Source organism: Martes martes (genome assembly GCF_963455335.1).
Source record: "Martes martes genome assembly, chromosome: 1".
Classification (NCBI taxonomy): Eukaryota; Metazoa; Chordata; class Mammalia; order Carnivora; family Mustelidae; genus Martes; species Martes martes.
The window spans coordinates 105,238,313-105,254,514 of record NC_137888.1 but is presented as its reverse complement, the minus strand read 5'-3'; the positions used below and the strand labels follow the sequence as shown (position 1 = coordinate 105,254,514).

The 16,202-nt window shown below is 45.1% G+C and overlaps 1 protein-coding gene across 5 annotated transcripts in view; it reads left to right on the top strand.

Annotated features, from left to right (window-relative positions):
* The window catches only part of ABCC5 (ATP binding cassette subfamily C member 5), an 85,034-nt gene that overhangs the window by 29,744 nt on the left and 39,088 nt on the right, over positions 1 to 16,202 (top strand). The window contains exons 1-8 of one of the 5 annotated variants that reach the window (XM_080809978.1): positions 362 to 575; positions 4,681 to 4,914; positions 5,067 to 5,240; positions 5,875 to 6,022; positions 8,365 to 8,513; positions 9,161 to 9,268; positions 12,814 to 13,167; positions 15,840 to 15,911. In XM_080809978.1, coding sequence (XP_080666104.1) covers positions 567 to 575; positions 4,681 to 4,914; positions 5,067 to 5,240; positions 5,875 to 6,022; positions 8,365 to 8,513; positions 9,161 to 9,268; positions 12,814 to 13,167; positions 15,840 to 15,911 — 1,248 coding nt within the window. In that variant the 5' untranslated portion in view covers positions 362 to 566. Of the gene's footprint in view, positions 1 to 361; positions 576 to 2,227; positions 4,288 to 4,680; positions 4,915 to 5,066; positions 5,241 to 5,874; positions 6,023 to 8,364; positions 8,514 to 9,160; positions 9,269 to 12,698; positions 13,168 to 15,839; positions 15,912 to 16,202 lie in introns of those variants that run through there. The other 4 variants (XM_080809977.1, XM_080809979.1, XM_080809981.1 and 1 more) reach the window with 4 other exon arrangements.

The window sequence follows — 16,202 nt, the reverse complement described above, 5'->3', positions numbered from 1 at the left end:
GCCAGAGAAGAGCCGGAAACCGGCTTGCTTTCCTGGGGTGGGTGACAGTGAATGATTCCGGCTCTGCGCAGGACGGTGCTTCTTTGCTGTGTGTTGACATGGAACGACAGTGTTGGTCTGGGGAGAGGTGTCTCGCTGTGCCGTGAGTGGGTGAGAGCAGTGTGGTGTGGCGCAGTGGCTGGGCTCGTGCTGGTGACGTGCGCCCAGAGGCGGAGTTGTCACTTGGTCCGTGGTTCTGTGGCCAAGGAGCCTGAAGAAACCCAAGGAGTGTTGAGGCTTTTTTTAGAGTCCAACCTGGAGTCTATTTTTAAGTTTTGGTTTGTAGTGTAAACTGTGTGGCAGGTGTCGGGGTGGCAGCCGTGGTTTTTTCCTAGTGTCTACTGAAGCAGAGTAGGTAAGAGAGTGATGTTCACACTGTTTCCTGGACACCTGTTTCTTACACCTGCTGTGCTGCCTGACACTTGAGACTTTGATTAAATCTATTCTCTGCATATTTGCCTTGAGGCATTGGAGCAGTAGTACTACTTATACTGTGCATTTTCCGTGTGTGGGTAAGCTGGAGGTTCATGGTCTTGGTAAGTATATGCCTAAGATGCATGGCGATTAGGTAAAACCAATTTGCAGTTTTCCTGTTTTATTTTTGTTATTGTTTGTTTGTTTTTGTTTTTTGTTTTTTTTAATGTTTAATGCCTTTTTAAAAGTTCTGATCTCTTCTCTGAAGCAGAGAACACTACTTTTCTGGTATTAGGTTTCTATATGAATTGACCAACTAACACACTTTTGTATAAGTTTTAAGAGAGACCATGTAAGTGAATATTATGTTACTGACCAAAATGGCAAACATTTTCATAGGACCAGCTTCCCCCAAGAAGAGCTTCTGTCATTGTTTCACTACAGGGCTGATGGCTGCTCTGGATCTTCTGTAGCGTTCTTTGAGCTGGGTAACAAGGTATATAGGGTTTCTTGATTCCATTTGGCCAGTGCAAGAAATTCATTGGCTCCCCCCATGCCAAAAAAAAAAAAAAAAGGAAAAGAAAAACCAAAAAAACCCACAAAAAGCGGGGAGGTATACCATAGATTGTTGAGATTTTAATTTTTTATTTGGGACAAAAAGCTACCTATGCATGTTCAGTTTGGGGGCCTACAGTCACTCCCTTGAGCATCTGCATATTCCTCTCTCTCTCTCTTAAGGTACAGCATACTGGAATGCTAGCTCTAGTAAACTCTTCTAGATGCCAGGGAATACTGCGAGACTTCCTTTAAGAGGAAAACAGCAGCATGCTTTTCCTTCTCTCTACCCTCTTGGAGAAGAGCAACTTAAGGCCTCTGTTATTTCATGAGATCCCATCCTAGAACAATTGAGAAAGCAATGGTCCCCTCCATAGTCTCTCTCAATGATGAAAAGATTTAAAACTGTAAGCAAAGCAAACTTCTTTTTTTGGAGTACCAATTCAAATAAATTTCTTTTTAATTGGAAATTGAAGAGTCAGCCTGGTTTTGAGATTAGTGCTAGCAATGAGCATACCTTCTGTTCTGTGTGGATTTAAATCCTTTCAAGGAACACCCATTTTAGATTTTTGCACATTTTCTAATATGGCACAACTTTCAAACTGGCTTAGTCTATTCTTACAGAAATCTGTGTAAGAACTGACTTCCTAAATATGGGGATATTTCTTTCCTCCCCTCAGGCATCACTGAACCTTGGTAGCCATATGCAGAATATACAAAACGACCAAGTTCGTGTGTATTTTTTAACTGGCCGGACATCTGTACATCAGGACGATCCAAAGTTTCAGTGATGCCGGTGGACCAGAGCTCTGTGCAGAGTGCCCAGAGGTCACAGTAGTGTTAATGGAGTACCAGAAAGGATAAGGGTATGGTCCTGACCTAAGATGAGTGGCCAGACTTGCTAAAGATACAGAGATGCTGTGTGGCCTTCCTGGATTTAAACAATTTAAAAAGACCAGGCTTGACCTATGATTCTCGTGTAAGGAATTAGCATCCACCCTGTAGATCTGCAGAAGGCTACCTCCTGTGGTGCTATATCTTGGTGAATGCTAACTCTGTTCAAGGGCCTTTTGGGGGAAAGGGCAGTGAATAGCCTCTAGAGAGGTAAGTTTCCCACCCTCCCAACCTCTCCCCAGCTGCAGCTTGCTTGATGCTGTCAGGATCTGGATTTGGGGGGAGTCTCTCTGTAGTGGAACCAGTGACAGAAGCTGTTCTTTAGAATTTTCAGGATGGCTGTATTCTGCGGTCAGAATGAGAGAGTCAAGCTGGGCAGAGTCTCTCGCCAAGAGTTCAGGTAAGGTAATGTTTATTCACTGGGAATGCTTTCCACAGCCAGACAGCTATGCTGACAATCTCTCAAGTTTTTTCTCCCAGTTTGTTTACGTTTAAATGATAAGTTTGTAACTTTTTAAAACTAAATTTTGGTTGAGTTTTTTTCATGAAAACCTTTTTTTCTTTATCCCATACATACAAAATGGTTTAAAATGTAATTGTTTTTTTAAGAACCCTATGTGTTGGAAATTCTTTAATCTGCTCTTTCCTCTTTTCCCCCTCCTCCAAAAGTTTTACATAACGTAAGCTTCATTATGTCTTTTACCTTCCCCTGGCTCCCCACCTCCGGGAGGTACTAAATGCTATTAACCAGTGCTGAAAAATGGCACTGTAAAGGTATGGGAAGGAAGGAGCCCCAAACTACAACCTGCTGTTCTTTCACGCCTTCCTCTGGAGACTGTTCCATCGGTGCCGAGGTGTGTGAGAAAATGCTTTACGGCACCGCCATCTTACTGAGTTGCTTCACGTGAGGAAAAATGGGGTTTTGACCCTGCCACTCAGTGACTCAGTTCCACATTTTGGATTGCATACTGGAAAAGAAGCCAATCTTCTTGCTAGTAAACCAACAACCCAGCTGTATGCAGTGGTGACCCAAACAATGGATATAAACCTAAAAAATCTGAGGGAGGGGAGAGGTGGAATACAATAGTTCTCGGGATCTGAAATCTCCTATTTATTTGATCAGGTTACTTACTGATGCTTGACAGAAATCTTACTGGTGGGGATCTCTTAGGATCTAGCGGACATCTGGTATTAACTTCCTTTCAGGAAAAATGAGAAATGCCAGTTAACCCAGAGAACGTCTGGGTTCTGGAATTCAGCATTAGCCGCCTCAGGACAATTGTGTCTGGCCTCTATTTTGTCTGTCGTTCAGAGCTGGCTTCTGCCTACAAGTACCCTGTGCTATAAGGATCCGGGGTAGTTGGGTGGATGGGTTTCTCGAACTTTTTTTTTTTTTTCTTCCTTCAGGGTGGGGGATTGGTTTGGCTTTCTTTTGTCGCGGTTTGTTTTCTTTCATTTTCGGCAAGATCAATTTTAGCTGCAAGGACTTGGAAAAAAAAAAAAAAGACTCTGAAGGATGCCGCCCTGTTTTTCCTTGAGGCCTAGATTTTTGTATTCTGTCCTGAGCAGAAGTCCTCCATCACAGCCTGCCAAACCAGTAGCACCCAGGGATTTTTAAGCCGAGTTCCCTCTGGGGGGGAGTTTTTAGTTTTGTTTTTTTTTAATTCTCTTTCCTTAGCAGCAAGGTCTTATTCCTGGAGAATCTACTCCATTGCAGACTCCCTGCAGCTTCAGGAGCCTTAATCGATTAAGTGCTGTCAGCTTGATGTACTCTTCTGGACTCTGGAAACAGCTGTGGGTTCTATTCTGTATTTCCGCCGTGTGTAGCGAACACAACAGTTGGAGGCCAGATGACCTGTTAGATGGCTAGCCTTGTAAAAACTCGACTCTGTATGTTCCCATGTATGTTACCGCAATGCTCCTTCTGTTGTACAGTGTCTGTGAGATGCTCTTTGAAGATGGTACTTTTATTTTATTTTATTTTTTCATTTTCAATAAAAGTACATTACCTCCCACTTCCTGGTATTTAATCCTGTTGCTGAATGTGCCTTGTGTGAGTGTGTGCTCCGGCGTTGCAGGACCTCAGAGCTGGAGGTGGCACTCGGTGGTTCTTGGGGGCTGACTGCCTTCCCTCACTGCAGGTGGTGTTAGACATATGCTACCTGAGGTAACATGTTTTTGTTTTTGGGAGGGAGTGGGGGGTGGGGAGGGCCCACGGGAGGGTTTCTGGATTTTGGATAGTCTGCTTTGTTTGCTCTCTTCTGTACTATTAAACTGCCGATGTTTATTTTCAGGAATGTTTTGCAAATGCACTTCTCACTCTTCCCCAGTCCAACTGTAGGTACACTGTTCCTTTTTATCAAATAAGCACGTTTGAAACGATCCAAAAAAAAAAAAAAAGGTCTTAATTTCCTTTAAAGACATGTATCAATGTGTGGAGATACTGGAGTCAGGTCAAATATATCCTTTTTAATGACCATGTGTTTAGAATTAATTTCAGCTCATGGACAGGTTTATGTTACATTAGAAAGAGTAACGGTTTTGGTGGTGTACTTAAGGAAGAAAAAAATCCAGATGAGGCCTACCACCTGCGAAATGCCTTGAGTAACTGTCCGCAGGCGGGTAGTCAGTCCTATTTGGTCGTTCAAGGTCTTCCTCTGCTTATGCGTGTAGCACTGTGCAGTGGAGCTGCTTCCTCTTTCTAACTTAACATAAAGCTGTGGCGTGGTGTGTGGGTGCCGTGGAGTTGTTGACAGCGGCATGTGTTTCTCCCTGTAGGCCTTCGTGGTGAAACACCTCTTGGAATACACCCAGGTCACAGATTCTAACCTCAAGTACAGCTTGCTGTTAGTCCTGGGTCTCCTCCTGACGGAAGTCGTGCGCTCGTGGTCTCTCGCGCTGACTTGGGCGTTGAATTACCGAACTGGTGTCCGCTTGCGGGGGGCCATCCTAACTATGGCATTTAAGAAGATCCTTAAGCTAAAGAACATTAAAGAGAAGTCTGTGGGTGAGGTGAGTAAGGGGTGTTCGCTTCAGGGCAGGGAGAAAGCTCCCAGCTTGAGCTCGTTCCTAATGTTGGATCTCTGCTTTGTCCTTCATCTTCCTCCTGAGACAAGGGGCCAGAGTCCTTGCAGGGTCCTCTCACTGCTCTCTCTGTCTCGTAGCTCATCAACCTGTGCTCCAACGACGGGCAGAGGATGTTCGAAGCAGCTGCTGTTGGCAGCTTGTTGGCTGGAGGACCCATTATTGCCATCTTAGGCATGATTTATAACGTAATTATTCTAGGACCAACAGGCTTCCTAGGATCAGCTGTTTTTATCCTCTTTTATCCAGCAATGGTGAGTAAGCCTCCTTGCCGTATCATAGCAGCTTCTCCTTAAATGAGCTTCTCCTTAAACCACTCCACTAGGTTTTATGTAATAGGCACTGTTGAGGTGTCACATCTCTGACTGGAAATTTCCTCAGAGCAGGCACTTGGTTTGGAAAAGTCTGGAAAGAGCTAGACAGTGTTCAGTCCCTAGAGGCAGAATTTTGTCTGGAGAGGAAGTAGGATGTCCTGTGAATAAAGCCCATGACTCTTAATGAGATTTAAAAAAGAGAGTCTGTCTGAGTGAAGGAGGAGGCCAGCAGGTGAACTCTGCCCTTAGGAACACAAGAGTATCTGAGTCTCTTTGTCTCAATTTGATGCTAACCGATACGGCTTTTCTGCTTTTCTTTGGTAACACTCAATAATGTAATTGCTATGAGAACAAAGTTTGTTTGTAAGGAAGTTTGCTTAACTTCCTTGCAAAGAGATAAGAATTAGATAATATTTTATTATGATTAATAGACCACTTTTATTAAAAGGCAGTGCAACTAGATGGTGCTCATTTTATTTATCATAATCTTAAGCAGCTTTGTTTCCCAGAAAGACTAGACAGTTCTGAAGTTTGAATAAGCCCTGACTTGGCATGATGTTGCTTTTCCTTTCAGATGTTTGTATCACGGATCACTGCATATTTCAGGAGAAAATGTGTGACCACCACGGATGAACGTGTACAGAAGATGAATGAAGTCCTCACGTACATTAAATTTATTAAAATGTATGCCTGGGTCAAAGCATTTTCTCAGAGTGTTCAAAGTGAGTTTACAACTTTCATATGTGCATGTTGTAGAAGGTCTTTGCTTCCTGAGCACATTAGTTGCTAGGAACCCTAATGTCATCGAATCATAATAGCTTCTTATAATATCTTACAATCTTTATATTGAAAGGAATCTTAGAGACTTGAACTCATAATCTCATCTCACGTGGGAGGAAATTAAGACCAGAAAATTGTGGTTTTTTTCCCTGCACAGTAACTTAGCTAGTTATAAGCAATTTATTCAATTTCAAAGCAGCCCCCACCCCCACCCCATCTATACTGTCATCCTGCCCATAGTTTTGTGGCCTGGCTATGAAGACATCACAGAAAACAACACCCAGTGGCTTCTGAGAGCTCCCCCCTTCCCTCCTACCCCAGGTGCAGGCGCATCACAGGCATGAGACATGTGAGGTGTGAGATCCTGGGGGAGGGGGAGAAGGGCAGCGCTGGGGGTCAGGACAGCTGGAGTCTGGGCCTAGTGCAGCTCCTCAGTCACTGGGGTTTTGGGATTGTTGTTTTAGTTTTATCTTTTCGAATAATTGATTTATGTTGAGTTGCAAGGCCCCATCCTGGCCCTATCCTGCTTATCCTGATCAGTAAATTCAGTGCAGGCATAAACATGTCTAATATGGGAATGCCACAACGCTTGGAGGAATAATTAGCATTAGACCAGATGTTCAAAAAGGTCTCAACAGAAGTCGGAATGATGGGCTTAAAAAAGGTGGCATTTAAGAAGGGTATATTTAAAGGCGCTTTAGAGTTGAAAAAAGTCATCCATTGAAACTTACTTAAGTATAAGAGATGAGGGCTGTCCATTGACCATCACCTCATAGTGAGCTAACCTGAATATGTGGCAGTTATAAAAAGTTAATGCATTTTGGGGCGCCGGGGGGGCTCAGTGGGTTAAAGCCTCTGCCTTCGGCTCAGGTCGTGATCCCAGGGTCCTGGGATTGAGCCCCGAGTCGGGCTCTCTGCTCGGCGGGGAGCCTGCTTCCCTTCTTCTCTCTCTGCCTGCCTCTCTGCCTGCCTGTGATCTCTGTCTGTCAAATAAATAGATAAAATCTTTAAAAAAAAAAAAAAACTAATGCAGTTTTAGGTTGGGTAGAAATCCAGTGTTCGGATCAAGGAAGCTGTTTTTTTTTTTAACTGTTTGATTTATCAATGAAATCTTCAGGAATGTTGTGTCCAGTTCATAAACTTGATTTATCAGTGGTCCTCGGGAGGAGGCGGCCACTCAGAGGTGTTCCAGCAGTGGGTCAGGCGACTTTGTTGAGTAGTGAGGTCGTTGTCAGTGGAGTGGAACCAATGGTTGTGAACTGGGTATCCTCCAGGCATGTTGTAGGCAGAGTGACTGCTGATGGTCCTTTCTGCCTCTCTCATTCTGTGGTTTCATAATTTAAATAATGAGAGTCTACTCATCCTTCAGCCCCTGACTTTGGTGTATATTGGTTTGACAAGAGTGTTCTTTCTCATATGGACTTAGGCAAGGTATATGGCCAATGTGAAAGCAATGGGTTAGATTTTTTATAATAGGACTTATGAGCTAGCTCTGAAGATAGTTCCCAGTGTCTTGAGCAGTGGTAATACCTTTAAGGTCAGTACAGAGTTTCTCAGAAGAATTGCTTTTGTGTTTAAAACTTTAAACACACACACACACACACACACACACACATACACAAAACTTGCCACTTTATTGTCCTACTTCCTACTCCATGGTCTTTAGTTCTCTAGGATTGCTGTGTTAATAAGGGTCTCCATTTTGCAAATACTTGAGAAAAATCTTTCTGCCTACAAAAATTATATTTCACTCACCTTCCGTCAATCATCCTCACTGCCTTTTGTGTGAAAGCCTCTACCCAGCACTGACATACGGTGGGCACTGTAGTAAATCTGAGTTCTTTAAATTCTCCGTTATCATGGTTGTAGTCTTTTCTGTTGTTTACTAGAAATAAACAACAACCAGACAGGCAAACAAAATGGCCATTTGCAGATACAATTACTCTGTCCATTCCTTCTAGATGTAAGATGTTTGCAAGAAAAATCAGATGAAAGCAGAAGGTGTTCATTGCACTGATACATAGGGACTGGTTTCTGTTAGATTCATTCTGTGACTTGGTTCCATTTCAAACCTCAGGCTTATGTACCAGCATTAACAGTAATAACTGATAGTCAAGCTGACCTAGGTTTTGCATCATGGGTGTTAAAGAGTTGTTTTAAAACCTATGTGGCTGAAGATCTACCAAGTCTTCTTTGGTGACAGAAGACCAATATCCCACGGTTTCTTTTGACTTGCTTTAAAATTGGCTTGCTTTTCAGCAGTTGGCTTGCTTTTTATTCTTAGAAATCCGAGAGGAGGAGCGTCGGATCTTGGAAAAAGCTGGGTACTTTCAGAGCATCACCGTTGGTGTGGCTCCCATTGTGATGGTGATTGCCAGTGTGGTGACCTTCTCTGTTCACATGACCCTTGGCTTTGATCTCACAGCAGCACAGGTCAGTGAACCGTCAGGGCTTGGGAAGATTTTAGAAATGCCACATGTAAAGCTGCTCTGGTCCTCTTCTTTCTGGATTTGGAGGAGTCCCCAGTAACCAGAAGGTATTTTTTCTTTCATGTGATTAAGCCGAGAAGGAAAAGAATGGGGATTTAGCCCTAAGCACAAATAACGTATGGATTATTTTAAGTCAACCCAACTTTGGATTTAATTCTGAAAAGACAAATCATCCTTTGGTTCAGATTTACTGAGAATTTTAATTGAAGGTCTTATAAAAGCTCTTCCTTTAAAAAAAAAAAAAAAGGCATACGTAGGGTGCCTGGGTGGCTCAGTTAAGTGTCCAATTCTTGATTTTGGCTCAGGTCATGATCTCAGGGTCATGAGATCAAGCCCTAGGTTGGGCTCCACACCCAGCAGGGAGTCTCCTTGGGATTTTCCCTCTCCCTCCTTTTCTGCCCCTCTCCCCGACTCACATGCATATGATCTCTCTCTCCAATAAATAAATGAATCTTAAAAAAAAAATTGGTGACTCATACCAACTTGATAGTCAGGTTGTTGCCTTCCTTAAATCTGAAAGGAAATCGATGTCTTGTTATTTTTGTTGCAGTCTCTAATCAAGCTCAGTTTCTTTCCTTTTCCTATTTTCAGGCTTTCACAGTGGTGACTGTCTTCAATTCCATGACTTTTGCTTTGAAAGTAACACCATTCTCCGTAAAATCCCTTTCGGAAGCATCAGTTGCTGTTGACAGATTTAAGGTAAGTGGCTCACTTCCCCTCCTTCATGTCAGGAGCCTTCCCTGGCAGAGCTAACTGCTGCCTTTATTCCAATGGGCCACACAAGGTGCCATACTTGGTTTTTGTCCACCTCTGGTCTTTTGTCCAGTTGGTAAGAAAGGGGGCAGTAGACAGGAGTGAATTGAAGGATGGAGCTAGTTACCTTTTCAAGTGAATGTGAAATTTTACATTCTGTCAACAGCCCATCTAGTTCTGGGCCCCCAGGATTTTGTTCCCCTTCAAAGCGAAGCCCTTCTTCCTGGGCCTGATTTGGGTATATGTCCTAAAGCTTCCTGGGCCTTTCAGTGACTCAGACCTGGAAGATCAGAACCATAGGGGGACTGTCAGCTTTTCCTCACCTCAGTCTACTGTCGACCTCTACCAAAATGCTATCGTCATTTTGATTGGTCAACATGCTATGCCCTTTTCCGTGCTTTCTCTTTCCTACCCTGTAGTCACCACTCACGATGCAGGGAATGCAGTGACATGGGAATAGTCATACAGTGACATCATGTTGCAAAGTGCAGCTAAGGAAAGACCAAGGTTTTTTCTGGAGGTGGTTAGTTGATCATACTTCGACTGTGTTCTTTATGCCTTCAGAATCATACAAATAAGTGATACAAGAGGTTGATAGATTTGGGAGGGTGAGGGGAGAGATACTTGAAAGTGGTCAATACTTTTTGAAAAAGAAGCAGCACCTCTATGGGCTGGAATTCCTTGACAGCGCCCCTGCAGGGAGTAGCTCGTGCACTCCTGCCAAGCCTTCTTGGCTAGTGAGAACAAGGCAGAAGCGATGCTGGTTGCTTGAAGGCTTGAGGCTCATGGGCGTTCGTATCATCACCTTAGATGTTCGGGGGGAGAAAGCAATTGAGACTCATGGAGAACATGAAGAATGGAGTAGAGCTTTCCAGGATTTTTTTGAATTCTACTTGTTTACAGTTAACAGGGTGAATTTTGTTTGGGCAAGAAAGCCAGTCCTCAAGAATGCATCCCCAGCTCTGTGCCCTCCCTCCCTCCAGCCTAGCTGCTAGAAGGCAAAGAGCCAGAGCCATAGAAAAGAAATGGTCTAATTGTAATCAGAGCTTTATTTTGCTGAGTCTACAATATCTAGTCATGGAAGAAAGCCTGTGTTTTGAACATAAGATTGTCCCCCTGTCCTTGTTAGTTAGAATGGATTTGGTAGCATTTGGGATGAAACAGTAAGAGTTGATAGTATAGGTTTGTTCGTCCTGTGTTTCTTGAGGGCTTTCTTCTCTTCCGTTTACTGGTGAGGACTTGCATTCCTAGGTGGATTTCACACCACAGCTCCTTCCTCTATCCAGAGAACTTCAGGGTTAATAATAGAAGCAAAATCACCCACAGCTGTATTATATGCCCCTTGAGGCTTCAGTTCTTTTCTGTCTTCTTGACAGGCTCCTCCTGCCCCTCCCCCTCCTTCTCTACCTGCTGGGAAGATGATAACAGGTAGAAAGGCAGTAAGAAACCACCTTGTGACATTTCTAAGATTGTTGGCAATATAGAGTTGCCAGTTTGAGCGAATAAAAAGACAGGACCTCCAGTTAGTTAATAACCGCATGGGATAGATCTATACTACCAAATTATTCATTGTTTATATAGAATCAAAATCTAACTAGATGTCCTGTATTTTATCCGGCAACCTTCTCTCCTATCTTCTCCTCAACAGACACACTCTGGGTGAATGAGGGTCCCCCCCCCCCAAAGATTTATTTATTTATTTATTTGACAGAGTGAGAGAGAGAGAGCACATACAAGCAGGCAGAAGCGCAGGTAGAGGGAGAGGGAGAAGCAGTCTCCCTGCTGAGCAGGGAGCACAATGCGGGGCTCAATCCCAGGACTCTGGGATCATGACCTGAGCGGAAGGCAGACGCTTAACCCACTGAGCCACCCAAGTGCCCTGTGCATGAGAGTTCTGTTTTGATAGTTGGTGTCCTATGGTAAAGTTGAGGTTTATGGTTTATGTACCTCAATGATTTTGTTGTCCTGGCAAGTGCCAATCCAAGTAGATGTAACTTCAAGTGTTGTGAGCCCGTTGGGTGCCTCCGCATGTCTCAGGGGGAGGACAGGCTGCAGGGAGCCCATGGGAAGGATATGGGGAGAAGGAGCTGTGCAAACTGGAGCGCTCGCTTATTTTTTTAATAGTCTATGAGGCCTGAGAGATCCCTTTAATAACTCCTTAAAGAAGAGAAATGGTGGGAATTTGGCTAGCGTATGGTTTTACTCTGTGAAAGTGGTGAAAATATTTGGGATGTTATTCTTAGCTCAGTCTTTCCATAAGGCTCTGGATAAATGAAATCAGTAGCTGTTTTTGGAAAATTAAACCTAAGGCTGATGAAGAGTAAAGGTTATTGAGGGTATTTAGAACCATGACACTTCTAGGAAGATTGGAAATTAGGAATGGGTAGGAGATGTGGCAGTCAAAGCTCGGAGTTTAGGATCTAAGACAAAAGACTTGCTCTAGGGGAGGGAGATTATATGTTTCATTTAATAACACCTTGTAAACTTTAAAATAGTTGGGGGTTCTCAGTCAATAAGCAGAGTCCTGACCCTGAAAGGCACCTTTTATCTAGAGTCTTTCAAATGTTAAAGATTTTTAAATTATTATTATTATTCATTATTGTTATTATTTTTACCATATGAGAATCCAACTGGGATAGCATTCTGTGAAGATCTGCAGTTTAAGGAACTGTCAGAAGTGGGTTCAAGATCATGGGCACCTATAATAAGGTTTATTATAGTCAGTGTTTCAGATCTCATTTCAGAAATACTTAGCTTTTCAATCATTCCACTTTTCGTCCCTAACGTAACTCAGAGGGACTCTGGGAATGAGTGGGAGGAAAGTCTAGTTGTCTTCCCAAGGATATTTCTGAGAGAGGTTTCCTTCACTTCCCCCCAAGTCCGTTCCTTTGGTTGTTTGAATCCTCACAAGTTTCAAGGCAGAACTTTGAAGTCATGAGAGCTTGCCAGCGATGAACCCAAGCAAGCTAGGCATGGTCACCATCTCGGACCACCTGTCCCCACGCACATGTGGTGTGTGGTTGGTGAGGGAAGCGCACAGACTTTGAGGCTCCGAGGGAGTGTTCTGGAAGGGAAACGGAGCCATGAGGGTCCGTCTAGGAGAGCAGCATGCCCTCTGGCTTTTCTGCTTGCATTTGACCCCCTGCCCTTCAGCAAGTCATGGGTGAGAATGAGGGGCTGCCTAAGGGTTAGTTAAATGCACTTTGAGCACCCTCGATTAGTAGACAGGGAAAGGTAGGTTAGGACGTGATTGGCAGTGTAGAGCGCTGCGCCACGGAAAAGGCTCCTGTCCCTCCTGAGGGTGTCCCCACACCCCCGTGACCTCTCACTGGGCCTGAGGCTGGGCTACACTAATGAGCTACCTTTTGCCCTTCAGCTTCCTTCCACTGTATAGCCTGATGTGTTTTGCCACGTGAGTGTGCGCCCTAGGCTTGTCCCCCTGGTCTTGGTCCAGTGTCTCATCTTTGCACCTCTCTCACAACTCCTATCAGAGTTTGTTTCTGATGGAAGAGGTTCACATGGTAGAGAAAAAGCCAGCCAGCCCTCACATCAAGATAGAGGTGAAAAATGCCACCTTGGCATGGGACTCCTCCCACTCCAGTATCCAGAACTCACCCAAGCTGACCCCCAAAACGAAAAAAGACAAGAGGGCTGCCAGGGGCAAGAAAGAGAAGGGGAGACAGCTGCAACGCGCCGAGCAGCAGGCCGTGCTGGCAGAGCAGAAAGGCCACCTCCTCCTGGACAGTGAGCAGCCCAGTCCCGAGGAGGACGAGGGCAAACACATCCACCTGGGAAGCCTCCGCCTGCAGAGGACACTGTACAGCATCGACCTGGAAATCGAGGAGGTAAGCTGGTGCCTCCTGTCCCCACCCGCACCCCGTCTGTCTGCGGGTATCTGCAGGCCTCCCTTCCTGCAAGAGCAGGCAGCCGCCTTCCTTGCACCAGGGTACCTGCGGACTGGGCCTGGGTTAGTTGGTGTGCAACTGAGGAGCAGATGCGGCCAGCTCCAGCTCCGCAAACGAGTACTTAGGCATCTAACAGTAAAACTTCCTACCAACTCATCTCACGAGATGCTCATTTTATAAGCAAGGAAATGAAGCATTCAAGTGGATTTTCCAAGACTTGGCCCTGAATAGATTCTAATTGTATGTGAGCTGTAATAATTATTTCTGGTTATTATGACTCTGGGCGAGCCTCTCATTACCAGTAGGCTGTGCAGAGCCCAGACCCTGGGCCTTGTAAGAACTCTCAGGGCTGCTGTTATTGACAAATCTCCTGTAATTATTTACCTACTTCCTTACCTGCTTCTACTGCAGCATAATTAATAGCCAATGTTACGTTAGTTTCAGGTGTACAACATACTGATTCTGTGATTGTTGATCTTTCACATAAATGAAGGGTCGTTAGGATGTGTGAAGTCACAGCCTGGGTAGCAGAGGACTGGAGTCTCTCCGAGGGGCTCCTGTGCAGAGTGGCTGGAAGAGACTCCGGTTCAGGGCTTTGCAGACACAGTCTGTAACTGGGAACCAGCTGCACCATTCAGAGGGGCTGAGATGTATGTGTATCTGTTAGCTCATGGGCGGTTTTCTGAGGGCAGGCTTAATGTCAGGCACTGTTGTGGGCCTGGGGCTGTAGCCGCAGGAAAGCAAATGGACAAAAACCTCTGCTCCTGGAGCTTCTGTTTCAGTGGGCAAGGACAGATAGTAAACCAGTACAATACATGGTCTGTCAGATGGTGATAAGAGCCCTGAGGATGAGAGAGTGCTGGGGCCTGGAGCCGGTGCAATTGCGATTTAAATAGGCTGCCTGAGGGAGGGCATCATTAAAAAGTGGTATTTGAGCAAAGGCTTAAGGGCATGATGTGGGGGAGCCTTGTGGGTATCTGGAGGAAGAACATTCCAGGCAGAAGGAACAGAAGCACAGAGGCCGCGAGTCTGCAGCGTGCCTGTTCCCCAGCAGAGTGAGCGCGGGAGAGGAGGGCAGGTACTGGGGGGAAGAGAAGGTTGGGATACCAGAGCCTCCTGCCGTGACTTTGCCGTTACTCTGAGTGGGAGGAGAAGCCGTGTGAGGGTTTGGAGGAGAATGATGTGATCTGACTTCTGTATCCTTTGGATCCAGAGCCAGACGGAAGAGAGAACAAAAAGCTTCCGCTCTTGAAAGCTGTCGACAAGAGCAGGAGAGGGTGCCTCATGACAGCACCTGAAACCACTAGTGTAGGTCATCACTGGCCACCCCGAACGTCCATTTTTTACTTCAGTTAACTCTTAACCACAGGCTTCTTATTTAAGAATGATGTTCTTGATCATTGAGGCAGCTCTATTACATTTCTCATCAGCCCTGTTAGAGGATTATTCCTCATTCAGCTTGAAATGTACTCTCTGCTTTCTGTCTGATTCTCCTCCTGCCCTTCAGAGCCCACAGCCACATGACAGACCTTTAGCTATTTGGAGGAGGGTTCCTTATTTTTCCAGCCCCCCTTTCAGGGCGGGGAAGGGAAGTTAATGTTCGCCCGGGGCACTTCATTGTTGGTATCTCTGTTAGTCCCGTGGAGTCCTGAGAACAGAGCTTTCTCTATGTAAACCTCACTGACGTGAGCAGAGATCCAACCTTTGACTTGGTCTCCTCATTACCATCAAGCTGTAATCTTTCAGACTCCAGGGCCATGTCAGAAACTTTGTACAGCGTACTTAGTCCCAGATACTGTACTTGGTTCTATAAAGATCACTCCTTCCCTCAAGTTGCTCAAAGCCCAGTGAGAGACGGACTGTGGAAGTGACCAGATTACGAGTGCATGGTTGACAGGTGTTAGTGGAGCTGGGGTTCCACTCCAGACCTGGCTGCCCCCAGGATCCATGCTCCTGCACACCACTCTCCCTTCCTTTGCTGCGGGACTGGTTGCTAAGCAAGTGGCCCTTTTGAAATCACTTGCCCGTTCTTGAAAACTTTGACCTGTTGAGAACTCATTATTTTGCCTGGAGATACTCAGTTAATCACAGGCTTCCCCCCCCCCCCCGCCCCGCTTTTAAGTGGGATTGATGGTTTCAGTTGTCTTCAGATTCTTGGAAATGTTTTGTAGAAAAATGGAAACAACAGTGCACATAGTTTTTATTGAAAATAATTTATAGACTGTAGAGGAAAACATAAAATGAAATGAAAACCAACAAAATAATTTTCGAGAGTCCTGCCCTCGTTTCCAAAAACAACAAAAATTAATAATCACAAAACATGAGTAGCCAAAAAAGTAAGAAAGGGGCTGGGCTTTTCTAAAAGTGGTGTGGGATACCTTCCTGCATGTGGCTTATTTAAGTGTTCTGAAAGGCTTCCACATTTGTTCCCTCCCATGTATCCCTTGAGGAAGCCCTCCGAAGTAGTTGGCTGACAGGGAGGAGACAGGTAAGCGACTCCTTCCCCTATTGATGGACTGTCGTCGTGTTTTTCCTCGAAGAAGTCAGCAGTTCCTGGAGATAGTGGTCTGTGGCCCTTTCATGACCTTCCTTTCTCTGTGTGCTTTGTCCAGGGTAAACTGGTTGGAATCTGCGGCAGTGTGGGAAGTGGAAAAACCTCTCTGATTTCAGCCATTTTAGGCCAGGTAATATTTTGTTTTGTCCTTGGCCTTTTCTGCTTCTTTCTCTGGAATGTGCCTCACAAGAGTCCTGGGCAGAATGAACTGACTTCCCAAAGAGAGTCAGGAGCGGTAGAAGCAAAGTGAACCCTTGGTCTGTGTCCTGCGCCCTGCCCCCACCCCCGTGGGGTGGCCTGCTCCCAAATCATCTGGAGCCACAGCCCTCCCCACCCCCTACCCCCGCACTGCTTTGTGAGAGTGTCCATTGGTTGGACTCAGCCCTTGGTCTTTGCAGACAGCCAAAACCTCCTAGGGACT